Here is a 27,444-nt window from a genome sequence, read left to right as displayed (position 1 = left end):
AAAAAAAAATCAGACTTTTAAATTTTAAAACCAGATAACAAGGCCCTTTAAAAAATATTTTCAAAAATTTTAATTTATCTAAAATGAAGCACGTGAGACTCGCGTGCTACTCTTCCTATAAATATACAGTGAAACCCTAGGGTTTCGAACTCGAGTGAACAAAGGTTCGAGAAACCCTCGATGGGAACCGCAGCCATTGACGCAGAGGAAGCAACATCCTCTCCGTCGCCGTCGCCGTCGCCGGCGCTGGCGCTGGAGGAGACGGAGGCGATGGTGAAGGAGATCAAGAAGCCGGTGTTCCGTGATATCCGTCGATATTACTGTGAGTTCTGTGGCATTTGCAGGTCTAAGAAGGCTCTCATCAGATCCCACATCCTGTCTCACCACCAGGTACCCTAGCTCCCATCCATCAACGATCGACGATTCCGATGTTCTTGTGTTCATAGGGTTCTGATCTTTTGAGGGAATGGCTTGCAGGAGGATATGGCGGATGATAAGAAGGGTGGCATAGAGGCAGCAACGGAGGAGAAGGGCGGGAACACTTGCGAGGAGTGTGGTGCGAGCTTTAGGAAGCCTGCTCATCTCAAACAACACATGCAAAGCCATTCTTTACAGGTGTTGATGTTTGTTTTCCTGGGCTTGGAATGGATTTCTCTTGGTTTGGGTTTGAGAAATGAGGTGTTGGCTTTGATTGAGATTCTTTATTAAAATTTTGGTTGGTTGGTTGGTTGGTGGTGATGATAGTTTGAAACAATTGTGGATTTATGGCGTGAAGCATTGGATCCCATGTAGAGAACTCCAAAATGCGATGAGGCGTTTGAATGGACCAGTATCAGGAGGGGGACCTCCTGTGAAGCTCCATCAAGATTGCCTCTTTCACGCGATCTAATGTAATGAGGTTTGACCTTTTTGCTTATTTTCTCAGTATCATGATCTCTTGTTTTGCTGTGTGATAAATATGGTTCAGAAGCGAAAATTCTTCTCACTGATTGCTGTCTTCTGGCAGGATGTTTGGTTTGTTATATGAAAGTTCTTCTTTTGGTATTTTGTGGATATTCTAATTTTATTGATTGCATTAAAGTTATATAAGAATTGAAAAGACATTTACTGAATTTGATTTTGATCTTTCATGCAGTCATTCTAATATGCTTGTTTCATATTGATTTGCTGGTTCATGCAAGTCACTTAAATTTCAATATGTTGTCTTCGCTTTTAGTAAATCTTTTGTTGATTGTTGCAGAGGCCTTTTGCTTGCCCTTTGGATGATTGCCCTCACAGTTATCGCCGCAAGGACCATTTGACAAGACATTCACTGAAACATGAAGGGAAGATCTTTACTTGCCCTTTAGATAACTGCAATCGCAAGTTTGCATTTCAGGGCAACATGACTAGGCATGTGAAAGAATTCCACAATGATGTTACTACTGCAAATGGCTCTGAAAAGAAGCATGTATGCCAAGAAGAAGGGTGTGGGAAGGTATTCAAATATGCATCCCGGTTGAGAAAACATGAAGGGACACATGGTAAGTGGCATCCTATGCTATTTTCTAGCTTCATTAAATTTGCCGCTCTTTGTTCCTGGTGTGAATATATATATATATATATATATATTGGAGTTTAGTTGAATTTGTACATGATTATTGTGTCGAAGTCATGGTAGAATTTTTGTTATTTAGTTGATAACTTGTCATGTGGTGCATTTCTTGAGTTTTAATTTGACATGCTGATAGTATTTAGAATTTTATGCTTGTGAGATAGTTGGAACTGTATTTATAAAAGAAGTTTATTTTAATTAATTAAATAACTGATCATTTTTATCCTACAGTTAAACTTGAATATGTGGAGGTTATCTGTGGTGAGCCAAGTTGTCTGAAGCAATTCACAAACTCTGAATGCCTCAAGGCTCACATTGAGTCATCTCACCGTTATATTAAATGTGAGGTGTGTGGAGCACGACAGCTAAAGAAGAATTTCAAGCGGCACAAACGTGCTCATGACAGAAAACGTGGAAAATGTACAACTGAGCGGGTTAAGTGCACTTTTGAAGATTGCTTATGCACATTTTCAAATGTAAGAGTGATTAATTTGCTTTGTTTAGTTCAAACATTCTTGGCATCCATCAGTAGCTCTGATTTATAGAAAATGTGATACTAGTTTCCTTGGCATCATTGTGCGCTTAATATTTGGAATGTCTGCATTCTATATTGGATTTTTTTAACATACACCCTGATTATGCAGAAATCAAATCTCACAAAGCATTTGAAGGCTGTTCATGAAGACTGTCGGCCATTCACATGCACTATAGCTGATTGTGGGCAGAAATTCTCATACAAGCATGTGCGAGATAATCATGAGAAAAGTGCTCATGTGTATGTTCAAGTAAGTAATAAAAGTCTGAAACTCTTGAGTTTGAAGCATACCCTTACTACCAGAATATAAATAATGCCGTGTTATAATAATAAACTAGTCCTGCATCATTAACATGCTCATAATAACCCAATTGTCTATGGTGATATGCTTATGTTTCTCCTTTCACAATGTAGGGTGACTTTGTTGAGACTGATGAGCTTTTCCATTCACAACCAAGGGGTGGACGGAAACGGAAATGTTTGTCAGTGGAGTCATTACTCCGAAAGAGAATTGTTCCTCCAGCTGAAGCTTCCACATTAGATGATGGAACAGAATACCTGAGGTGGCTGCTTTCAGATGATAATCAAGAGTGAATGGTCCATATGTTTTGGTTTATATTATGTGTCTGCTATAAATAGTTCCAAATTACTTATACATAAGTTAGATGGAGTCCTGCTTAGGTTAGATTACTTTAATTGTTCATATAAAAGTATGTACCTCACAACAGCGACCAGGAACTCAAGTTTACATGGAACAATTACAAAATACTAAGATTTCTTTTGAAACTGTTTGTTTTCCCCAAAGGCTTGGATTTCAGTTGGTTTTTTTTTTTTCTTGTCAGCTATGCATGAAGATTGTGGTTTAATTGTATTCTGGATAATTTGTGCAAGTTGTAACCTAGACCGTAGGGAGAGGATCAACAGGTTTTCCTCTGTTTTTATGGTGTCTAATCAGATGAATCTTTGAACAGTTTTAAATTTTATTTCAGGAACTGATACAGTTATTATTGAAGGCAACAAGATACAGCAGGGATTGTTGTGATGCCTTTAAATTTCATGACTGGCCCTTTCTTATTCTATACAACAGGACCCTGCCTAATTCACTAATTCGAGGGAAGATACTGAATTTTCATGGGTTGGGATAAAATTTTCGCCTGTTTATTGATTGTTTGATTTGTTTAATTTTCAGGCATCATGTGGTTTGAATGGAGCTTTTATGTATATATTCGTAAGGTGCTAACCCACATACAAAAGTTCTGCCAAGATGAGCAGTTTAAAATTTCTTGTGCGCCAGAACCACTTACACATAATCACTGTTCACACTGTTTACACTTTCAGAAAATGTGTCGGTCACTTATGCTATCAATAGACCGCTTGGTAAAAAAACAAATAATAATCAAGTAATAAATCAAGGAGGCAATACCTTATCTAAAAAGCCTTGTTCTTTTGCATTATTGGAAATGGTCATTTCCTGGAATTCATAATCATTAGTCACACTCACAAAAACATGCACTTCGTACATGTACATACATATACAGAATGGATGGATAGATAGATGTGTATATACATACACAGATATTATTGATTTTCCACATGAAACTGCCATAGATATATACATACATGCATACTACTAATTTTCTAAATGAAATTAGAAAATGCCATTTCAAAGGTTAAAAATCACAAGAAAAATTCTTTCAGTGTCTCACACTGCAAGTAGATTATTTTCTTAGCTTATAACCAGCAGGAAGTTGTTTCACAGGTTGTCTTATATCAGATATGAATGACTAGGTTTACACAAAGTATAAGTTATCAAAGGAGGGCAGGATGAATTTTAAAACAAGTCAGCACATTACCCTCAGTTGACATATAAAGCTTTAAACCATTGATAGATTGATGTACATATGATAACTTGAAACTTCTAAACCCTAGGATATATATATATATATATATATATATATCTATTCTCCATATTTCACCAGACATCAAGTAACTCATACAGTTAACTCATATTTTGCAGAGTGATGCACTTTATCCAATGTACAAGCAAGTAACTGTGGAAGTTCAGCACAATGAAATAAGATGAAAATGTAAATGTAACCTTCTTAAGATTATTTAGCTTCTTTGTAGTTTGAGTAACATGTCCACGTAAAATTTCTTCATGAATCGTAAGACATGAATCATAAGACGCTTTTCATTTCCAACTCATCATCTTGCTTCCGCCAATCGATGACTTGAGAACAAGCACCAACTGACTAAAAAAAACTTCAGAATGTATTATTGCAGATGCTTGGCCTTCAAAAAGTACACACATCACATTTTTAAAAATCTTCTGGGACTTGATGTTTATAAACTGTATCTATATTCTTCCTCCAACATAATGGTTAGTTTCTGTACAATTGAATAATTTCTTACATCTGATGTTCCACATTATACCGGAAACAAGCAACAAAAACCATACAACCATCTTGCCTCTTACACATCTTGTTAGCTATTAACAAGGAACTAACCACTTTGCAACACGACGAACAAAGAGTCGAATGACTGATAATCATTTCAGGTACTGTAGAATAGGAAGACAGTTCAATATGATCAATGCGTTCGAGGTAATCATGCCTTCTTAATTGTCCCTCTGCTCGACTTTATGTTCCAAATGAATGTCAGCGTCGAAGATGAGGTTAACCACACTTCATTTAAGGGTGAATTATGTTTTTGCACCGATCTTGCCCCACCATTTTCTGCGGGCTTTTTCCCCCTCGAAATGGCCAATCTTTTGAAGGGATGCCTTAGTCTCACGTAGCCGAGCTTTGTAATCCCTCTTCCAAGCAGTAAAGCAAACCTTTAATTTACGAAATTCTTCATAAGGATTACCAGCTGAAACTGACTGCCCTGATTTTATATCAACTAGGACTCCAACATCATCATCAAAAACCTTTTTCTGTTGTTCAAACTCCTTTGCAAGGTTGCTGATAACATTTGTTGTACCATTAGAATCTTTTGCTGTTGCAGCATGAGGAACTCTGGCTGGTGTCCCTTCTGGTGTGTGCACGCCTCGTCGTGTATGCGCATCAGATGACATGCCATCTTCAGAGTCATAGTTGTGGCGATTTGGAGGTAAATCTAACTTCTTATATTGATTTGTCGTTTCACCAGCAGCAAGCTTCCTTTTTGCTGCAGTTAAGCTTTCCTGCATATAAATTACGAAAATGATGAAGGAAGGTATGACTTCTTTGCTGTCTTGTAAACCATGGACAACATTGAATCCTCAGTCACACTTACCAGTGGCATAGTAGAGATAATAATAATAATAAAAAAAAACTCAACAGGAAATACAGAAAACAGCAGAACAACTTCCAGTTCAATCATTCAAGATATCTTTTATTCTTAACACACTAGATGTTCATTAAAAGCAACATGATGTAATAATTCATTAGGAAGAACTTCAGTCTATTTATGTGAAGAATATGTGTCAGTCACTTAAGCAGCTTTCAACAAGTGGATGCTCTGCATTCATATTGGTATTTACCACACAATCATCATCAAAGAAATCTTTCAATAGTAAAATTAAATTGACTTTGAGGAAGCCAGTATAAGGATTTACCTGCAAGAATGATATCTGTTTCTGCCACATCTCTTCCATCGATTTCATTTGTCTTTCATATTCTGACCACCTTACTTCACGTTCCTGAAGCTGCTGTTGCAATTCCACATTTTCCTCTTCTTTTTGCCTTAGTGTTGCCTCAGCTTTGAGGAGCCGCCTTTGTAAATCTGTTGGAATGGAATGATACATCTGAACTTGTTCCTTCCGGCAATCCTGTTAATACAACACATTGTTACCTTTTTCTGAAACCCTTTTTCCCAAAAAACTTCAAATCTTAGCAGAATTATCTTTGTAAGACTTCAACATGCTATCTTCAATGAACATTGCTACACAGTTTGAATAAAGTACCTCTCTATCTTGTAAAACAGTCATAATTTAAAATAACTTTTCTGGAAAGCCTACAAGAGTTTGAATAAAGTACCTCTATATCTTGTAAGTTATTGTCCAGCCCTTGATCCACATTAATATGATTTAGCCTGGACATCTCCACCGTTTTAAGGACTGCAAAATGCTTTCTTGCAAGCCAACCACGGATAACTGCAAGAAGAAAACAAATGAGAATTTTGGAGAAGCAACAAATGAAATGAGGTGGGAAAATTTGAAAAGACAAGCACATGGATCAAATACTCAATAAACAAGGTTCGGTTCTAAGAAAAACCAACGATGAAGGCTGAGAAGGAAAGAACAGCAAAATGAACTGTGTTTTCTAAATGGCTTAAACAATATAGTTGCTAAAACCCAGCATAAGCAAACAGCAAATTCTACATAGGAGCTAATATAGCACAAAATTTAATGTTTAACATAGAGCCGTTTCAAAAAGAAAAAAATTAATAACTCATATCCCAAACCAATATAAAGACAGTCTGATGAGTAAAGGTTCTATTCTTATGTGGTCCAGGAAGGATTATAACATTTCCCTGTCAAAATTTGTGTAACCAAAGAAAACCTTAACCAGTTCCTTTGTCAGTTCTTGAACCAATTAATCTAAACAATCGTATGAGTGATGTGTGTGTGTGTGTGTATAACAAAAACAACTTTAGTACAAGTTGCATATGAATTACATGATTGCAATGTTAGAACTCCATCCTTGAGATCTTTGAAAGAGCGGCGTGCTTGAAGACCACGGCAATATTTTTGCACCACAAGATTCCCACACATGATGCGCTGTCTAATATCCTCCAAAGCAGCAGCCTATATAGCAAGCAAATCATAAGATTACCCAACCATTCACAAGGCAACTTGGTTTACAAATGGAAAAATAGGAAAACACAAATGATAGTCACTTTCTCAAGTATATATATAACTTCTATGTACCTTAATGTGATTAAAATTTAAAATTTAAGCATCTATGCTTCCAAAAAGTACCAGTGCAACTTGAGGTAGAAAATATCAGCACATAACAAATTGGTCGCTTAAAGAATTATAACCAGAGCAATTGAGCAAAAATATAACTAAATGCCAAAAACTGTTCTTGGGAGAAATTTGTTGTTACAAAATATCATGAGATAACATGTTGTATGCATGCTAAAGGAAGGAAATAGAGTATTACCTGTCCTGTTCGGAAAAATAATTTTGTGAACCCAACTTGATATGTCTCAGGAAGAATGTTGAAATGATGCAGAATAGCCACTGAAACACTGAGTGGATCCTGACAACCATCATCCTTCAAGAGAAGAAAGCCATATCTGTAATGAATGTTAATGACAAAATGTCATATTTTCATTGTGTGAGAATTACAACAAAAGCAAAGACACTGAAAAGAGATCTACCTATTGGCAAATTGCTGATGAATCATTCTCATTGGATAACCGAATCTTGATATCCTGACAACCTCTAATACGCCACAATATCTAAGCTGTTGTAAGACAAGATCATGTTCATAAACGCCAGGAAGCTGCTTAGTATTAGGTTTGATGCATTGAACAAAGTGAGGTGTGGTGTGCTCCAACTGCCGCATTAGTTTGAACAGCTGAACCTGGAAGCATGTTGGCCATTTTTTTTATGGGGGTTGCACGTCATAAAATTATCAAGTTTTTCCAGTATTACATTGCCAAAATGCTTCATGCTTCAGGATTTGCTTATGAAAATCTATCTAATTAAAGTTCATCACATGAATCAAATACATATTATCACCTCATTGCACAGTGTTTTGAGCAGTTATGATTATTGTCAGCGCATCTATCTGATTAAAATTTTGCAAGCAAACAGGGCAGTAATCATTTGGTAATATAAACCATGAGCCAATTATAAATAGCAGACAAACAGATTAAAAAAAAAAATTAGAATATCACAAAAATAAAGTAAGAAAATCCCCCACAAGTGCTATTTGACAATGCTTCATACAGTTTGACCCTGTAGCAGCTTTCTTAGGAAGGACTTTTTTCTTGGTGATAGTCTTGTGAAGAAATTAAAGCAATTGATGTTCATTCAGATGGTTCCAAACAACAGATATTGGTTACACTGTGATTACCAATTTTCTTGAAAGAAAAGACATGTTGAAGTATATTGATGGATCATTAGTTAAGCCCATTCTTGATTTGAAGAATGAGTTTTGAAAAAGTTTTTCCTAATCAAGAATGACATCTACGAGAGTGGCATATCGCCTATAAAAAAAAAATCATCATATGGATTAACAATGTGGTTATCTAAGACATTGGTTTTCAATTATCAAAACTTTCTACTGTTAAAGTTGCATGAGACTTTCTAATAAATTTATATATGCATAATAATTATGCAAAAGAATGCCAAATTGTAACCAATGTTGATCTTGACAATGCTCTTAATAATGCTCAATATATATCACCTAGTTCCCAAAAAGAGATTTTATATATCACCTAGTTCCCAAAAAGAGATTTTATATATCTTAGCAAGAAAAATATGGGCCAAAATTGTTAAGAAATTGGTGATGCAAGTTTTACTTTTTCGTTGTAACCTCAATATTTAGAATATTTGAAGTCAAGGATATGATGGAGCACGCGACATGCATGGTGAATGGAATGGAGTGGAAGCCTTGATTTTGAAGGCATTCCCCCATGCGTATTATATCCATTGTCTTGCATCCCATTTACAATTAGCATTGGCAGCAGCTAGAGAAGTGAGCCATGTTCATTAATATTTTTCAAAATTGACATCTATTGTCAATATTATCAACATTTCTCCAAGGCATGATCAATTGAGAGTTGCTAGGTTATTAACGTTGCAAATTTAATTGTCAATGATGAGTACCTAGCAAATTGCTTGATTGTTTATATTGAGAGAACAATTGCTAAGAAAATTGAAACAGATTCAATAATATCTGAATTCTATGACATGAAAGAAGGTTGAGCACTATGATAAATCTTTGTATGACTTTTGTTAGAGTTTAGATTAGTTAATGGGCCATATTGGACCCATACCACAAAACCTTAATATTTCTCTATATATATCCTTGTACTCTTTTCTAGATTGATATCTAAATTTATTTTTCCTATTTTCACATGATACTAGAACATTGGGTTAGACCCTAGCGGCCACACAAAACCCACCACCGCCATCTCCGCTGCCACTCCAAACCCTAGCCTTCAACCTGCCGCCGCCGCTCATCTCTAGCCGTTCCTGTTGTTCTACGGGCACCTGATGATGTTCCTTAGCCCTCACCAGTGATGCCCTTGTCTCGTTGCTGAAGGATTTGTCCCTTCGTCGTCATGTCTTCGTCTCGTGGGCGTGGTAAAGGCTCCTCTCGTGGTGGTCGAGGAGCCGTCAGTGGTGATTCTCGGGGTAGGTTTGTGTGCACCTTTTGTTGACGGACGGGCCACACTGAGAATCGTTGTTGGGATAAGCGCGGTCGTCCGGTAGTGGTCAATACTAGTACAGAGTTGGCCGATCCGTCACCTACTTCTGGTGCTGAACAATTAGTTACTATCTCTCAGGCTGACTTTGCGCGGTTCCATAAGTTACAGGGCACAGTTTCTCATGCCATAGTCTCTTATCCTATTTCCTCAGGTAATGTCTTTCTTGCTTCTAGGGACAACTCCTGGATTATTGACTCCGGGGCCTCCTCTCTAGGGGTGTAAATGAGCCAAGCTACTCGTGAGCTACTCGAGATCGGCTCGGTCACTGTTCGAATTTATCACGAGCCGAGCTGAGCTCGAGCTTCTCGTTTACGTTATCGAGCCGAACTCGAGCCAAAACATACTCAACTCGTGAGGCTCGCGAGCCTAAACGAGCTTATATATATAATATTAAATTATTTAGATATTAATTATAAAAATTTATAATTATATAACAATATTAAATTGCTTACATTATACATATATTATCTTAACTCGAGCTTAAACGAGCCGAGCTCGAGCTACTTGAGATTTTTAGCGAGCCGAACTCGAGCACAAAAAAAAATGGCTCAAACGAGCACGAGCCTTCGAAAAATGTATTCGAGCCCAGCTCGAGCTTAGTGATACTCGACTCGGCTGGGCTCGTTTACAGCCCTACTCCTCTCTTATGACAAGTACAAAATCTTTTTTTCAAAATCTTTCTCCATTTGTTTTTCGTTCTGTGGCAATTGCCAATGGACGATCTTGCTTAGTGTACGGAGGAGTTGTGCAGGCTAATAGATATATATATGTATGTATATGTTGTGTACAGGAGTATATACCTATGTTATATACTTGTATTGTATTGTTTGCCCCTATAAGTAAGACCTAAAGGGGTCATACATGCCTTGGGCTGGCATACACTTCTTCTATCATCTTCTATCATGATATCAGAGAGCTTGTTTTTTTTTCCTACCCCTGCCTCCACCAACCCCCATACCCACCACACGTTCAACTTCTACGCTGGATTCTTTGCCGGAATTCCGTCCGGTTTATGAGTTTCGCCAGATTTTCGCCAGTTTTGCCTATTTTCCGACGCGGAAGCCCGCCATCTCGAGGAGATCTACCGCCGACGCACTCATTCACCCTCGCCTCTCAACGCACCCGCGGCTTCGCGCCTCACGCCGCCACATCCACGTTGTGCGTTGCTCCTCTCGGCTGGCCGTGCCACATGTTCTCGCCCCACCCGCACCATGTGTCGCTCCCCCTCCCATTTTCATCCACCCGGCTATCTCACTGAATTTATCAACAAAAAAAACAAAAAATAAAAAATCAACCGCCACCACCCTGCCACCATCCTCCAGCCAACCCGACAAGCTTCATCCTTTTTCTCATAAGTTTCCTAAAATCCTGCCTGCAGCATCTTCCATTCAAATCCCACAAACACAAGCTGACAAAATGGTGGGTTACTCTGTCTGCAGAATTTTTCCAAACAAGATAGTGCCAAACCTGCTAGGGTCCGCCAATCCATCCCATCCCTAGATTCCAGCCATTTCAAACACATGACAACAAATTTAGTGGGGTCCGCCACAATCATCTCAAGACTTCAAATATTTAGAATCTAGCCATTTCCAGCCCAAACAGACAAATATGGTGGGGTCTATCTTAATATAAATATTTTCTCTTAATCTTAGTGACGATGAACTGTCCCCGTTGTGACGATGCTTATACAGTACTTCTATAATTGAGCACTAGCACCCAACGTATCTTCCTCTCTAGTGACGTCGCCCGTCGGCCGCGCTCTTGCGCCGCCAGTTTGCCGCGTCCCTTTCTCTTTTCTCTTCCGGTGACGCCGCCCGTCAGCCGCGCACCTTTGCCACCAGTCCGCCGCGTCCCCTTCTTTTTTCTCTTCCTGTGACGCCGCCCGTCAGTCGTGCACCTGCGCCACCAGTCTGTTGTTCCCCTTTCTTCTGTGACACAGCTGGCCAGTCTCTCTTGGTGCTGTCGTCTTCACTCTCTTCATGTTATCCAAACTCAAGTCGTACGATCCGTCTTGAATTTGAGGGGGGTGTTAGATGTGTACAGGAGTATATACCTATGTTATATACTTGTATTGTATTGTTTGCCCCTATAAGTAAGACCTAAAGGGGTCATACATGCCTTGGGCTGGCATACACTTCTTCTATCATCTTCTATCACAGGCTTCCTTTCAGCTTAAACTAACTAATGTTTTTTTTGTACCTGAATTTCCTGTCAACTTGCTATTTGTTCTTGCGATCACTAAACAGTTGAATTATAGTGTTACTTTTTTCCATTTTCACTGCACTTTTCAGGATCTGCGGACGGGAAAAGGATTGGTTTATGGCGTAACCGTGGTGACAGCGTGTATACGTTGGTGCGTGATGATATTCCTTGTGGTTTGGCAGCTTCTATTTCGGACATCGAGTTATCACTCGTATGGAACTGTAGATTGTGTCATCCTTCTCTTAGTTGTCTTCAGTGGGATTTCAATGTGAGTCGTGTCAGTTGGGTAAGCATCATCGTGCTACCTTTAAACGTTCTACTTTAGTGTCTAGTCAGTCGTCATTTGATCTAGTTCATTGTGATGTTTGGAGATCTTCTAGAGTTGCATCTATTTCCGGTCATCATTACTATGTTGTGTTTGTTGATGATTTTTCCCGAGTGTCATAGGTATATTTGTTAAAAGACCGTCAATCTATTGTTGATGTTCTTAAAACATTTATTTTGGAAGTACAAAATCAGTTTTCCAATTTTCTCAAATGTCTTCGTACTGATAATCCTTTAGAATGTTAACTAGGTAATTGTGGTCTGATAATATGTTAACTACAGTATATCTTGTTAATCGTATGCCTTCTGCAACCCTAGGGGAAAGGTCCCTCTACATCTTCTTCTACCTGATACTGAGATGTTTGGCTTGTCTTCTCGTGTTTTCGGTTGTGTTGGTTTTGTTCAAGAAACTCTTGGTTTGGATAAGTTATGCCCGCGTGCGCTTAAATGTGTCTTTGTCAGATATTCCCGCACCCAACGTGGATATCGTTTGTACCACCAAACTAATCGGAAGTACTATGTGTCTATGGATGTCATGTTTTAGTCTTAATCTTTTTTTTCTGACTCGGGTTCTCACCAATTGTTCACTATATCGTCTGATATTATTCTCCCTATACCTGTTTCGGTCACTCCGCCTATGCCTGTGCCTAGTGTGACGCATCCTCCAGTAGATCCAGATGATGGCCGTTTTGGACAGGTTTATCATCACTGCCAACATACATCACCGCTAGATCCGCCCCTTCCGATCCGCCTTTCGCAAAGATATTTGTTCTTGTACTAAACATCCTTTCACTTTTTGTTTCTTATAATAATCTTCACTAGTCTTTCCGCACCTTTACTCTATCCTTGTCTGCTGAGTTGATCCCCAAAAACTACCAGGATGCACGTCTACTTCCACAATGGCAGAAGGCAATGGATGAAGAAATGGAAGCCTTGAGATCTCGAGGTACATAGGAGCTTGTGTCTCACCCTGCTGATGCTAGCGTCGTCACTTGCCGATGGGTCTTCTTTGTCCAGCACAAAGCTGATGGCACAGTTGATCGCTACAAAGCTCGATTGGTGGCCTGTGGTTTTACTCAGCCTTATGGTATTGATTATGTTGAGACTTTTTCACCGGTTGCTCGTTTGAATTCCATTCGCATTCTACTATCAGTAGCTATGAATCAATCATGGACACTCTGTCAACTCGATGCAAAGAATGCTTTTCTCTATGTAGACTTAGTTGAGACAGTATTTATGGAGCAACCTCTGGGGTATGTTGCTCAGGGGGAGAATCTAGTTTGCCAGCTCAAGAAAGCGATCTATGGTCTGAAATAGAGTCCTCGTGCATGGTTTGAAAAGTTGCGTAATTGCAGTTGCAGATGGTTTTTGCATGTGCAATGTGGATCACTCTGTGTTCAATAAGAACACTTCATCTGGATGTGTTGTAGTTGCGGTATATGTCGATGGCATCTTGTTGACGGGTAGCAATCATCAGGGCATTCAGAAAACTAAGGAGCATTTAATGAAGCATTTCGTTACACGAGACATAGGACGACCTAAATACTTCCTTGGTATTGAGTTTGCATATGCCAAAGGAAAAATGACGCTTTCACAGCGGAAGAATGCGTTGGACTTACTTGAGGAGACTGGTTTATTGGGTTGTAAACTAGAGAATACACCTATTGAGCAGTCACCGTCCTTCTGGGAGACATCTTCCCCATCTCTCAAAGATCCAGGTCAATACAGACGTTTGATTGGCTAACTTATTTATCTAACAGTTACTTGTCTTGATATATCTTACGCAGTTGGACTCTTGAGTCAGTTTATGCATGAGCCACGAGAAGTTCACTGGCAAGGTGCTCTGAGGGTGCTTGCATATGTTAAAGGAGTTCCCAACAAAGGTCTTCTATACAAGAATCATGGTCACCTAGACATTGCAACCTATTTTGACTCGGGTTATGCTGGCGATAGAAGAGACAAAGTCTACATCGGGTTTCTGTACGTATGTTGGTGGAAACTTGGTTACTTGGCGAAGCAAGAAGCAAAATGTGGTTTCAAAATCGAGTACCAAAACAGAGTACAAATCAATGGCACAGACAGCTTGTAAGATGATTTGGGTGCAGTCTCTTCTATCTGAGTAGGATTCCTCATCACGATACCTATGCAGATGTTGTGTGATAATCAAGCCACCATCTTCATTGCAAGCAATCTAACATTCCATGAGCGTACCAAGAATGTGGAGGTTGATTGTCACTATGATCATGATATGGTATTAAAGGGAGTCATCTCTATGCCATACACCCTGTCATCTGAGCAACTGGCGGATATCTTCACCAAGGGTTTAAGTGTTAAAGTCTTTAGAAATCTATGTAACAAGTTGGGCATGTTCGATATATTTGCTCCAGCTTGAGGGGGAGTGTTAAAGTTTAGATTGGTTAATGGGCTATATTGGGCCCATACCACAAAACCCTAATATTTTTCTATATACCCTTGTACTCTTTTCCTGATTGATATCGGAATTATTTTTCCTATTTTCACAACTTTGTTTAGCTTTTGTGGCTCATAATATGCTTTATTTCTATTTCTATATGTAAGTCATTTTGTTATATTTTGAATTTGACCTCTAAATATTTTTTATGTTCAGACTTTTTAAATTATTAACAAATTGAATCTTAGTAAGTTATGTTGCATTCTGTAGTTTTTGTTCAATTAGTTTGCCTTCTTTGATAGCATATATGTTTCTCAGCTTGTAATTTTTAAGAAACTATTCCTCTTCTTCATCAACTAATACTTCATCTTTTTCTGAGTATTTTAGTCTAGTTTTCATTTATCAATTCTCTAATGATATAGCACCACTCATGTAGCTCCTGTCCATAGTTACCAGAAACGCGGTACGATCCAAGTCGCGAGACGGGTACGGATACAAGAAACGATGCTTGTAGTGTATCCGATACAGTGGGGGGTAGGCTTAGTTGGTACGATTAATTCGATTCAAGATACGATTGAAAATTACATCCGAGACGATTATATAAAATACATACAAAATTATAAGACTTTAATTTTAATTGGAAAGAAAAAGATGTTCTTAGATTAGTAAATAGATCCAAAAGTGCACAAGAATAACACTTAATAAGAAAAGAACATTATAATTAAAGTTATAAAATGAATTATGCAAACTTTAAAGAACTAATTTTATTGCAATGTTAAAGAATGTTGTTGCACATATAAATTGCATTATTAACATCATGCATTTAGATAGTATTCATGCATTTTTCCTAGTCTTTATTATTATTTTCCCCTTCTTTTTGTACAAACTACTCTTTCTAGTTGTTTTAATTGCAGGAAGCAGGAATTGAAACTGGAGACTGGGGAAATCCACAACTCGCTCAGTATACTACGAGAAGTACCGTGGGATCAGAAGTGGGTCGGGGCCCGACTTCTATCTTTTGGATATAAAAGGATCGAATGTGACTTCGAGGGCAACAAGGAAGGGTCGGGAGAAAAGTGGTCAAGGGTCGGAAAAGGAAAAAAAGGAAGATCCGAAGACACGGAGAGAGTTGAAGAAGGGAAGAGAGCTGGAAATTGAAGAAAAAAAACCTTGTAGACATCATAGGGAGTCTTCTCGACTTGTTGTCTTTCGCTTTTCGCAGACTTTCTTCTCTTCCTATCTTTTTCTTTGTAACTGAGATGGTGTGTGAGTAGAACTCTTCTTAGGTTTGGGATTAGCCCGAGGTGTTATGTGTTTGATGTGTTGATACATTTTGTATGGATCTTTTTATGCTTAATGGTAGATTTCTTGAGTTGATTTCGATTTGTGTCAAAGCTTGTGATTGTGAAAGCATTGCTTGCTATCTTAGAGATCTAGGTTAACTGAAAGAATAACCTGGGTCTTGGAACCTCATTAATCATCCCGAACCCTGCCGAAAGGCGTTCTTGAGGGCTCATTGCTTAATCACTGCTTTTTATTCGGGTTTTTAAGAAGGGTTTATCTACCACGAAAGTAGGGAGGTAACCTTGATCAAGCCTAACTTGTTATCTCTTGAAAGAGAGTGACAAGTAGCTTAGGATTAATGCCCTTCAAGAGATCTGCCCAAATCTAGTTTAGATCCAAAGACATCATTCATGTTATACCTTGTGGTGAGTTCCCAAACCTAAGTCTATTTTTAATCTGAAGAAAGATCCACAGCCCTGTGTTCCTTCAGCCTTGATTGTGTTTTATTCCCTGCTTCTTGTTATTCCTAAATCCTACCTTTTTAATTGTCTAGATAATCTCTTGTTGCAATAGATTGGTAATCAATACTTGGTCCTCGTGGGATCGATACTTATTTACTACTTGGCAAAACCGTACGCTTGCGGTTGTGCAATAAATGTATAGATTATAATTTTATATAATAAAATTTTATATTATATAATAATTTAAAAACTTACGCTAGATTTTAAAACATATAGCAATTTTATCTATAACAACTTTTAAAACCTACTAAATTGTAGCATTATCTATACCTAGTTAGATAGATTTTTATACGGTTAATTAATTTTGATACGCCTCTCTCATCGACTCAGATCGCGTACCCAATCGATCCAGAACGAAAACGAACTCCGATTGGGTACGAGCGATCTAGATCGAAGATCGGTGGGGGACTTAGCGAATCTGGTAACTATGCTCCTGTCACTACTTCTTCCAATTCACTATCTCCCATTACACAAGTTCATGCTTGTCATCCTAAAGCAGCAAGATATGATGGTTAAAATAGATCCATCTTCATCTGGAAAAGATGATTTTATAAGTGTCATCTACATATCTCTATGTTGATCCCTTTCAAACTATTTCTCATCCTAGTTATGTTCAATGACCTAATACTCATTGGCCTCCTTACATCTATACATCATTAACTAGCATGTCTTCTATCTACTCTGACTATTGCTCATTTTTACAATCAATACATTCTTTCATTAAACGTTCATCATTTAAAAAGTATTTTCTCATCCTACTTGGCAAAAAGCTATGCTGGAAGAAATTGATAATTTACATAAGACTCGCACATTGGATCTCATATCATTACCGGCAGGGAAAAATGTTATTAATTACAAAGGATACATAATATTAAGACAAACAAATGGATCTCTTGAATGCTATATAGTTCGTCTTATGGCTAAGAACTTCTCTCAGAATTACAACATTGACCATGAGGAGACTTTGCTCTAGTAGTAAAAATGACCTAAATATGTGTCTTGATAGAATTGGCTTTTTTCAATCAAAGGCCTCTTTTTCAAATGGATGTATAACAAATGCATTTTAAATGAATATTTACATGAAGAGATGTGCAATGCACCATATTAAGGGACAAATATGTTGTCTTAGCATAACACTTATAGTCTCAAACAAATACCTCACGCTTGGTTTAAGAAGTTTAGTTTAGTGTTACTCCAACTTAGCATTATTAACTTACCTTATGATTCTACTTTATTTACTCATACCACTTTTGGGGGTAAAATTCTTTTACTTTTGTATGTGAATGATATGATCATTATTAAAGATGACTCATACGGAGCTTTTCTTAAGAATCATCTTTCAAAACCATTTGAAATGAAAAATATTAGGCCTCTAGATTATTTTCATGGCAATGCATCAACTCATGGTTATGTCTTGCCTCAGATTAAGTATCTCTACTGATTGAGAAACAATAGCTTTTGAGTACAATGTTAAACAATCTCCAGATAAAGATCACTTTTTGATAATCTCGTTTGATAATGAAAAGTCATCGGCTCTTTAATGCATCTCATAATCACTCGTCCTGATATACAGTTTGTTGTGAATGCTGTTATTTATTTCAGTTTTGCTGCTCGCACTACACATTGGGTAACTATTCTTTGGATTCTTTGATAATTGCGATACACATATAATTATGGATTATTATTCCCTGCAACTTCATCTTTGGTTTTTAACAAGGTTGTCATAGGCGCGCCTGAGGCGCCAGGCGCACGAGGCTCACCCGTGTGCGCCTCTATCCACATGAGACGGGCGGTGTCAAGGAGGCGCGCGCCTCTGAGCCCAGGCGCCAGGCGAAGGCCTAGGCGCGCCTCCATGATATGCAGTAGGTTTTTTCCCATTCATTTCTACTTTAAGCCATGGCCACACATCTTGTTTTAAAGTTTTAATCTCATCCACATATTTGCATCAAGATTTAAATTGGAGAAACCTAATCTAATCCACATATCAACAAATCAACCAATCAACTAATCTTATCCATAGAAAATTCCAAACCCTCAGCCGTCACTCTTCTCTTCTCCGAATTTTCCCTTGAATCCGGATTCAAGATCAGCACCGCCACCTCTTCCTTGCATTCGGATCAGCATCGCCACCTCTCCCTTGCATCCAAATCAGCACCGCTACCTCTCCCTTGGATCCAGATCAGCACTGCCAGGTCCGCCACCTCTCCCTTGCATCCAGATCAGCACCGCCACCTCTCCCTTGGATCCGGATCAGCACCGCCACCTCTCCCTTGCATCCAGATCAGCACCGCCACTTCTCCCTTGTATCTCACACCACAGTATTTTTACCATCAGGTGAAGAATTGAATGACCTTTTCATGGTTGAGAATCAACTTTGTACCGATTGATTAAACAATTTTAATATAATTTCATGGATATTACCTTAGTTTATGTGGACTTCCTGCAAGTCCAATTATTATGTAAAAATTTGTTATTACTGTGCAACACTTTATGCATAGGCTATCAGCTTATTTATGCAATAATTGAGGACTTTGATGGCCATCATCTTGTGGGATTTATTACCTCAGGCTTGGAGTGTATGCGAAATGTGAATGCAGGCCTACCTTAATAGAAACTAAAATTAAAGCTAGAGAAATTCTTTGGAATTGAGTTACATGTCCTGCCTGTCTGATCAAGCAAGAAGGCTCAAGGGAGGTTATTAATTTAGGTCTATACTCTCACTTGCATCCGGCTGGATCAACACCACCTCCTTATCTGAGATTTGTGTAATTGCTGATTTTTTTTAATTTAATTTTGTTATAATTTGTGTATTAAATATTAAAGAAATATATATATATATATATATATATTGGTTGATGTTCTCTTCCATGATATGTTGTAGCCTTTCATCAAATTGTTCTTGTAATACTATTGACATCAATAAGATTATGCAGCAAGAAAAATGAAGCGATCTCAACAATTAAGAATTAAAACTAATATTTCTTTAACTATTTTGTATGATTGTATCTTAAAGCTTCTTGCATAATTGCATTGCATCAAGTAACAATACAAGTTAGAAGGAATTAGGATGAGAATAAATGTGTTAGTTAAATGATTGATGTTTTAGTTATACACTTATGCAGTTATACATATGTAATTAAATGCTCAACCATTTTATCTTTGATAGGTACATGGCTTCTTCAAATGAGAAGACTATTTCATCATCAAGTGGAAAAAGTGATCCATGTTGGAAATATGTTCAATGCATTAATCCAAACAACAAGAATGATTTGAAATGCAAATTTTGCGATAAAGTTACAAAAGGTGGAATATTTAGAGCTAAACAACATATTGTGGGAGGTTTTAGAAATACAACCATTTGTCAAAGATGCCCACCACCTGTCCAAGAAGAGATTCAGTCTTTTATGATAAATAAGGTCAATGCAAGCAAGATGTTTGAAGGTAATTTTCCGGATAATATTATTGAAGAAGATGCTTTTGGCGGTGATGAAGAAGATGAAGATGAAAAAACCATTATGATGAGATCGCACCAAGGAAGTAGTAAAATTTTGAATGCAAAGAAACGACAACGGCAAAAGGGGCCAATAGATTTATACTTCACACAAAATGCTGAAAATTCAAGAAAAAAGGAAAAAAATCTGAAGCAAACAACAATCAATGATACTTGCAAGAAGGAGTTACGGGAACGAGCATGTAGAGAAATAGCTCGATGGTTGTATGATGCATCAATTCCATTTAATGCCATTAAATATCCTCAATTTCAAGTAATGATCGATGCAATTGGTCAATATGGTATTGGCATGAAAGCACCTAGCTACCATGAGGTCCGTGTCTCCTTGCTTAATAAAGAAATGGAGGATGGCAAAAAGATACTACAGTCCTATGAAGAAGAATGGGCACATTATGGTTGCTCTATAATGGCTGATGGTTGGACAGACAAGAGGAATAGGACATTGATAAATTTTTTGGTGAATTCTCCAAAAGGAACTGTGTTCTTAGAATCTATTGATGCTTCGGGTTATGCAAAAACTGGAGAAAAAATGTTTGAGTTGCTTGATCACATGGTTCAACGTGTTGGAGAGAAAAATGTCATACAAGTAGTTACTGATAGCTCATCCGTTAATGTCTTTGCAGGTATAAAATTAATCTATTCATCGTATCCTATTACATGTTATTTGATTACTTTATTAACTCAAAGTGTTCATTTATTTGATGATTTTTGAATTTATTTTCAGGTAAGCGCTTGGAAGAAAAATATAAGAATTTGTTTTGGACTCCTTGTGCAGCACATTGTTTGGATTTGATTTTGGAAGATATTGGTAAGATGCCAAATGTGAAAAGAACTGTACAAAGAGCAATCGGCTTAAACTCCTTCATTTATGTTCGACCGGGCATGGTTAATATGTTGAGGAGTTTTACCGGTCAAAGAGAACTTGTTAGGCCGGGTGTTACAAGGTTTGCCACGGCATTTCTCACACTTCAACGAATCCATAAATTGAAGAATTGTTTGAGGAAAATGTTTACTTCTGAAGAATGGGAATAGAGTAAGTGGTCAAAGGAAATTGCCGGGAAAAAAGCACAAGCTAGTATAATGATGACAAGATTTTGGACAAGCATTGTATATATTTTAAAGATTTTCAGCCCTCTAGTTAGTGTGCTTCGATTGATTGATGGTGAGAAAAAACTGGCTATGGGATACATTTATGAAGCCATGGATAGGGCCAAGGAAGCTATAGCAAAGTTGTTTGCAGAAAATGAAGAACAATACAAAGATGTGTTGATATCATTGACAAACGATGGGAATGTCAACTCCACCGATCTTTGCATGCGGCTGGGCACTATCTTAATCCGGAATTTTTTTATGCCAATCCAATGGAGATTATCAGAACTAGTGAGATAATGGATGGAGTGCTTGAAACTCTAGAGAGATTGGTTCCTGATGCTTCATGTCAAGACAAAATCAACAATCAAATGAGTATATATCAAAATGCGGGTGACATATTTGGAAGAAACTGGCAATTAGGAATCGAAGTTTGAAATCACCAGGTAAATAAGTTTTGTAACTTTTGTTATAAATTGATAAGATTTAACTTATACTATTGTGTAAGTGTGTAACTAACTTTGTTATTAATTAATTTCATTAATAGCCGAATGGTGGAAATCTTATGGAGCCTCAACTCCAGAGTTGCTAGATTTTGCAATCAAAGTACTCAGTCTAACTTGTAGCGCATCCAGTTGCGAGCGTAATTGGAGTATTTTTGAACATGTAAGAATTATACTTATATATTAGATATTGTTGTTTTCCTTTTAATATTGTAGATTAACCCCTAAGGCCCTTAACTATGTACTATAATAAATATATAATGTTGTCTTTGTTTTTCAGGTTCATACTAAAAAAAGGAATAGATTTGATCAACAAAAGTTGAATGATTTGGTCTTTGTGAAATATAACCGAGAACTAAAGCGTCGATATGATGACCGTGATCGCATTGACCCCATTTCTTTACAAGATATTGATGATGCAAATGAGTGGTTGATGGGTACGCTAGATCAAGAGCAAGGAGACGACGAACTAGTGTTTGGTGATGATGACCTTACTTGGGATGCAGTTGAAAGAGCGGCAGGGGTTGATGAAAGCGCATATACTACTCGAGGTCGAGGAGGAGGAAAGGGAATAAATAGTAGTGCTTCAAGTTCAAGGCCATCAAAGGGGAAAAAGAAGGCAATAAAGCCATCATTTGCTAGTTTGAGAACCCCTTTAATTTCTAGAGATGGCAATGATGAGGAAGAAAATCTTGGAGATGATTATTTTGATGAAGAGAATGATGAATTTGAAGAGAAATTTGATGGAGTTGGTGATGATGATAATTATGAAGCACTTGATGGTTTTGAATATGTTGATGATGAAAGTGATTAGTGACTAGATTTTTATTATGAGTTAGGAGTTAGGACTCAATGGGTGCATTATATCACATTATTGCATTTTGGTCTTGAACAATTGAACTTATTATGTCATTATGCATGTTGGTGCCTTCTATGATATTAATCTATAGAACAGTTTATAAACTCTTTCATTTTTTTCTAAGTGCGCCTAGTGTCACTCGGGCGCGCGCCTGCGCCTTGCGCCTAGGCTCCAGGACCCCTTGCGCCTAGATGCTCCTTGAGCCTGTGACAACCTTGGCTTGTGCCTAGATCCACCTTACGCCTCTTGACAACTATAGAATTAAAATCATGTGTTCAGATGTTAGAGCTAATTTGGTAATTGCAATTTTTGGCATACATAAGTCTCCATATCTGGTAGATTTGTTTTGAATTTTATTATGGGTTGATTTTATCAATAAGTATAGAAGTCTAGATAAGTTTTAGTTTAAATAAGTCTCTTTGCTACTTGGAGTCAAAATTTGCTCAAATAAGTTCTCAAATCTCTATGAATAAGGAAAGTCTTCTCGAGAAATCAGTCAAAAAATGAATTATTTAGAGTTTTTTTTCAGCTTAATGCTTTATTTTGATGTGTGATTACCTTTTCTTTTAAGTGTGATTCCCTAGATTCTCTAGATGAGATTGCCTAGATGTGACTACCTAATCTATCTTGTGTCAGATCAGAAGCAAACTTGCTAGCACTCCAATGGATTCAAATCAAAAGCTGGAATCTAAAGATGATGGCATGCTTGTAAACATAAATAAGCGCAAATATCAAAAACCAATGGGAAATCAAACCAAATAATAGTTTTTCCATCAGTTCAGTCAATCAGTTCATGAATAACCCTCACGAAGAACACATGGAGCTGTATACAAAATCCTGAGACACTTGACGGTGACCCAAAAAAAGGTCTTTACTTTAATACAAATAGAGGAAGAAATATTAAAAATTATATTAACGCTAACTGGGCAGGCAAAGTAAAAGAAAGAAGGCCATCCTCAGGTTATTGTACTTATGTGTGGGTTAACTCCATTACATAGAAAAGTAAGAAAAAATCCGTTGTATCATGAAGCTAATTGGGCAGGCTCAGTAAAAGAAAGAAGGCCATCTTCATGGAATATGGGATGGAATTTGGCTTGGAAGGATCCCAACGAAGCTAAAAGTTAAAATAAAAGCTTCCATGAAAATGCATTATGACAACCAATCTGCTATTAACATCGCAAGGAACATCATGACATAACCAAACACAGAAATAGATCTTTGCTTCATCAAAGAAAAAGTAGAAGGATAGATTTTCTCTATGTTACTACTGCCCTGTAGATTGAGGATATTCTTACAAACGCAATACCAAGGTTCTTTTCGATAATCTAAGTTCTAAGCTTGCCTAGGTAATCTGGTTTAGTTCAAATGTTGTTCTAGATCAATATAATTCCGATCTGACCAAAGGGATCTATACAGAAATAAAAAATCTAAGAGCCCCTATTCCAAACCAAATGCTAGGTTGGTCCATCTTTATAAGTAAAGCCACATCATCATTAAGCAAAATATACAGTAAGGCTAAAGAAGATGCAATGAGAATTTATAAGGAAAAAGAAATACTAGCAGATATAAATTCTTTAGCTTTAAGAAAGTAAAACAAAACAGAAAAAGTGAATATTGAAATGCTTGGACAGCTGAACTTTCTTAAGGTTCATAGACAAATTTACCTTAAACTTTGTCCCCGCACTTTGACTTTGTGGATTAACATTATCAACCCATGACTGATTACCAACTGGGTTTTGAGATTTATTAAGCATACGGGATGCAAATAACTTCGGAAGCTGACAATTGCACGATAGAAGCAATTGGATAGAGTCTAAGCACAATGGATCTCTGTTTTTCTCTAAGAAACCAGTTGTGTCATATGAAACCTGCAATTAGTGAGAGTTAGCCACATTCAAGTGTGAGCTTCAGCAAATGATTTATCACTTTAAAAGTTTAATAAGAACCAACAGATTCTTCTAGCCTAACTGATCCGGTTTTTGATACTAAAAATTGAATTCATGATTCAATCACAGAAAAAAAAAATGAACAGCCTAGGCATATCAAGTTATAAAATAATTCAGTGAATCAGCTCAAAATACTGACTTGTCCAGCACAATGGCGAACTGTAAAAGCTCCTTCGCTTTCCTCTTTAAAGCATGGGTTGGTATTTAAGTGAAGCTTAAGCTTGTTAGCCAGTGTCAGAGCAGTTGCTGTTGGGACTTTTGATTCTTCATCCAGTAAAGATAACAGCCCAAGGGGTTTCTATAACTTACAAAAGCAAAATCAGGTTAAGCTGAAAAATAGAACCACTTAAGCAGATGTCCAGAATTACATCTTAATAAACAATAATGATCAAAAGAAGTGTGAGATGCATGCATAAGTAGATGAATATGTGGAAAAGATGGAGGGTCTATCCATAAGCTTAGACAACGACAACAACAACAATAATTGCATATCTTTATAATTAACGTTATATTGTATTGCTACATGTTCCAGCAGGAAAGTTTGAAAGATGGTTCAGAATGAACATCATCTTAGAACGTTAAAAACCATAGGTCAACTGGACATCCAACAGCCTAAAATTCACAATTATTGTTCGTATGGGATTTCATTTTCATTTAAAAGCTAAAAATATCGAAGTTCAGTCACATTACTGGTCCCATGTTGGTTTTGATCAAATATAAAATGAGAAATATCTCGCTTTAGAAGGTAGTTGGCAATATTGGTACAGAATACTTAACAATGAAAATTGAAAAAAGAAATAACCAAGGAAAAGAATTACGAAGGCGTTCTATTCTTCTTATTGTTCTTATGTAGTTTCACAACAATTTTTCTTATGGGATTTCACTTTCCATTAATAACTAAAAATATGGAATTAGAAACCCCATTTTGGTTTTGGTCAAAGATAAAATGAGAAATATCTTCGCTTCAGAAGGTAATTGGCATTATTGGTATATGAGTAATTAGAATGAAAATTGAGAGAAAAAGAAAACAAAGGAAAAAAATATGGAGGCATTCTCTTCTTCACAACTCTTATAGTTGTGCACTTTCATTTTAAACTTAAAACCTTGAAGGTCAAGTCACACTAAAATCTTGTTTGATTTTGGTCAAAGATAATAGAGAAATAGTTGCAACTTTGAAAGTAAGTCCGGACTATATACATTTGAGCACTTAAAATGGAAAATTGGAAGAAATTTTGGGAGAAAACTCTCTTGTCTTCTCATTGAAAAGGTATAAATGGCCATTACATACAGGTTCATTCTCCCTGATACATAAAAAATGGGATGTTGCAAGTTTGCCCAAGCTGACAAATCCCAATTTCCATTCATGTTATTATCAGTAATCTATCAATTAATATAAAATAAAGACACATAAAGGCGCTAATAGAATGTTGAGACACCCTTCTCTTCTTTCACACTCATGGATTGTGATAGTTTTATTTTATCCATATCAATGCTTTACTCCAAAAGTTATTTACGCCACTAAACTAACATCAATGTGTTTATCCTATCCACTATACAACAAGGTCAAACCATTGTTCTCAAACACAATATGCTCATGCTGATTGCCACAGAAGTTCATAGCAAAATAAATTGTCTGACACGAAAAATATATTAAGCATAATAATAAATTAAAAAATATTGAAATTGGGAGAGTAAGCATGATGAACAAGTATCTATTTGAATGTTCAATGTCTTAAGCAAACAAAGATGTTCACATTGCGTTACAAAAGTATATATCACAGACAGACAGATAATGGTCAAGGCCAAATCAGATATTGTTGAATCAGAAATTGCAAACGGCTGATGTTTTTTAATCAATTGCATCTAATGAATGTAGAGCAAGCATAAATTAATTAAATCATATTTCACAATTAAATCAAAAACAAGTTCATATCCCGTTTTATACATATATCTATACCTTCTCAAACAGGCTTAAGCAATCTGTATTGTCTGCAAAACTTAAGTTAGTCCAGTCAATCCCATCTTGAATATACTCCTGAAAAAAAGAAGAAATTTCCACAAGAAAACCAGTTCATGTCATGAAAAGGCCATAGCAAAAGCAAAAAAGAAAAATCTATGCCTTCATGGCAAAATTAGTGAAGAAACTTTAATTATAAATGAGAATACAGCACAAAATTTTTTGTCAAAATTGCTATCCAGAATACCTGTTTTAGTAAGCAATGTCATAGGGGAGAGCAAAGAAATTCTATGTAAGATGCGAAAGCAAGAAAATTACATGCAGGGACAAATGCTAAAAGTATGAATGCCCCACGAAATCATAACCAGCAGCTCTTCATGATTAATTTTTAAGCCATAAGACTCCTTCAGTTATTCAACTCAATCTAGGCAATTACCCCAGACTAACACATCTCATTTTTCATGTGATTAGAATGTGAAATTTCCCTTTATCTGCCATCAACCCACAAACTATGAGAGACTACATATTTTCAAACTATAGAATTTGTTACTGGCAATCTAAGGGCCCCTTTGTTTGGGAATCTAGACCAGGATTCCAAAGCATCAACAAATGGGTCATACGTTTTATTTCCTAGAAATAAAAAGAATTAATATATAGTTCCCAAAGATGGTGCTAATATAATTGCTACAATCAGAATTGACCAGAGCTATGAATGGGGGTTCTTTCTGATTGAAGTGGAAAAAGTTATCTATGATTTAAAAAATTGATTGTATAAACTGATAAATTGAAAAGAGTATATGAATAAAAAGTAAGAAGTGATTTAATCAGAATGAGGCTTGTTGGTCTCAAATATATAAACAAGTTGATAAACTTTGAAGAGGAAGATATAAGATTTCCATCTTGCTATCCACTACAGAATCTCAAAACCCTGTAGCACCTTTTAAAATCTCAAAAAAAAAGTTACTAGGATGTTGAACAGTAGTTAGATCATGGATCAATAATCATTGTTATCTGATCATGCATCAGCTTTCAAACAAATCCTGGTATAAATTCAGTCAAATCATTGCAAGGTATTCATCACAGGAGAATAAACAGGAGTATCTTAGAAAATCTGGGGTTGGTTGAACTCATGGACATAGTAAGTAGTTCAGGCAACTAACAATTTCTGTAGTTAAGTTTTAACTTTTGGAAGTTGAGCAAGAACCTATACAAAATTGGTATTTTCAAAAAGGAAAAAAAAATGTAACAAAAAGAAAGCAGCATTGCACATGGCCAAATTTA

The 27,444-nt window shown here is 36.9% G+C and overlaps 2 protein-coding genes across 2 annotated transcripts in view; one reads left to right on the top strand and one right to left on the bottom strand.

The window, feature by feature from the left end:
- The first annotated feature begins 160 nt into the window (after nucleotides 1-160).
- LOC120250269 (transcription factor IIIA) lies at nucleotides 161-2,933 on the top strand. Its single transcript, XM_039259066.1, has 6 exons — nucleotides 161-390; nucleotides 478-615; nucleotides 1,241-1,523; nucleotides 1,826-2,070; nucleotides 2,239-2,379; nucleotides 2,544-2,933. Exons 1-6 carry the CDS (start codon nucleotides 181-183, stop codon nucleotides 2,721-2,723), a joined length of 1,197 nt encoding a protein of 398 aa, XP_039115000.1. The 5' UTR covers nucleotides 161-180; the 3' UTR covers nucleotides 2,724-2,933.
- A 1,531-nt stretch (nucleotides 2,934-4,464) lies between these two features.
- LOC120283484 (myosin-2-like) overlaps nucleotides 4,465-27,444 on the bottom strand; it is a 30,252-nt gene continuing 7,272 nt past the window's right edge. The window contains exons 2-10 of the mRNA XM_039290178.1: nucleotides 26,164-26,241; nucleotides 24,346-24,504; nucleotides 23,925-24,128; nucleotides 7,497-7,702; nucleotides 7,277-7,412; nucleotides 6,789-6,918; nucleotides 6,149-6,264; nucleotides 5,728-5,940; nucleotides 4,465-5,313 (exon numbers count right to left, since the gene is read on the bottom strand). Of these exons, the coding sequence (XP_039146112.1) occupies nucleotides 4,831-5,313; nucleotides 5,728-5,940; nucleotides 6,149-6,264; nucleotides 6,789-6,918; nucleotides 7,277-7,412; nucleotides 7,497-7,702; nucleotides 23,925-24,128; nucleotides 24,346-24,504; nucleotides 26,164-26,241 (1,725 nt within the window). The 3' untranslated portion in view covers nucleotides 4,465-4,830. The remainder of the gene's footprint in view (nucleotides 5,314-5,727; nucleotides 5,941-6,148; nucleotides 6,265-6,788; nucleotides 6,919-7,276; nucleotides 7,413-7,496; nucleotides 7,703-23,924; nucleotides 24,129-24,345; nucleotides 24,505-26,163; nucleotides 26,242-27,444) is intronic.

The sequence above is a fragment of the Dioscorea cayenensis genome, chromosome 19 (genome assembly GCF_009730915.1).
Source record: "Dioscorea cayenensis subsp. rotundata cultivar TDr96_F1 chromosome 19, TDr96_F1_v2_PseudoChromosome.rev07_lg8_w22 25.fasta, whole genome shotgun sequence".
In the NCBI taxonomy this organism is placed as follows: Eukaryota; Viridiplantae; Streptophyta; class Magnoliopsida; order Dioscoreales; family Dioscoreaceae; genus Dioscorea; species Dioscorea cayenensis.
Note: the sequence above shows the minus strand (reverse complement) of the source record. Positions and strands in the feature narration are given on the sequence as shown.

Excerpts from the sequence above, each read along its gene's own strand:
- LOC120250269 (XM_039259066.1), top strand. The coding sequence starts at position 181 with ATGGGAACCGCAGCCATTGACGCAGAGGAAGCAACATCCTCTCCGTCG. Across the intron at positions 2,071-2,238 it reads GCTTATGCACATTTTCAAAT|AAATCAAATCTCACAAAGCA; the intron begins GTAAGAGTGATT and ends CTGATTATGCAG. Across the intron at positions 2,380-2,543 it reads GTGCTCATGTGTATGTTCAA|GGTGACTTTGTTGAGACTGA; the intron begins GTAAGTAATAAA and ends TTCACAATGTAG.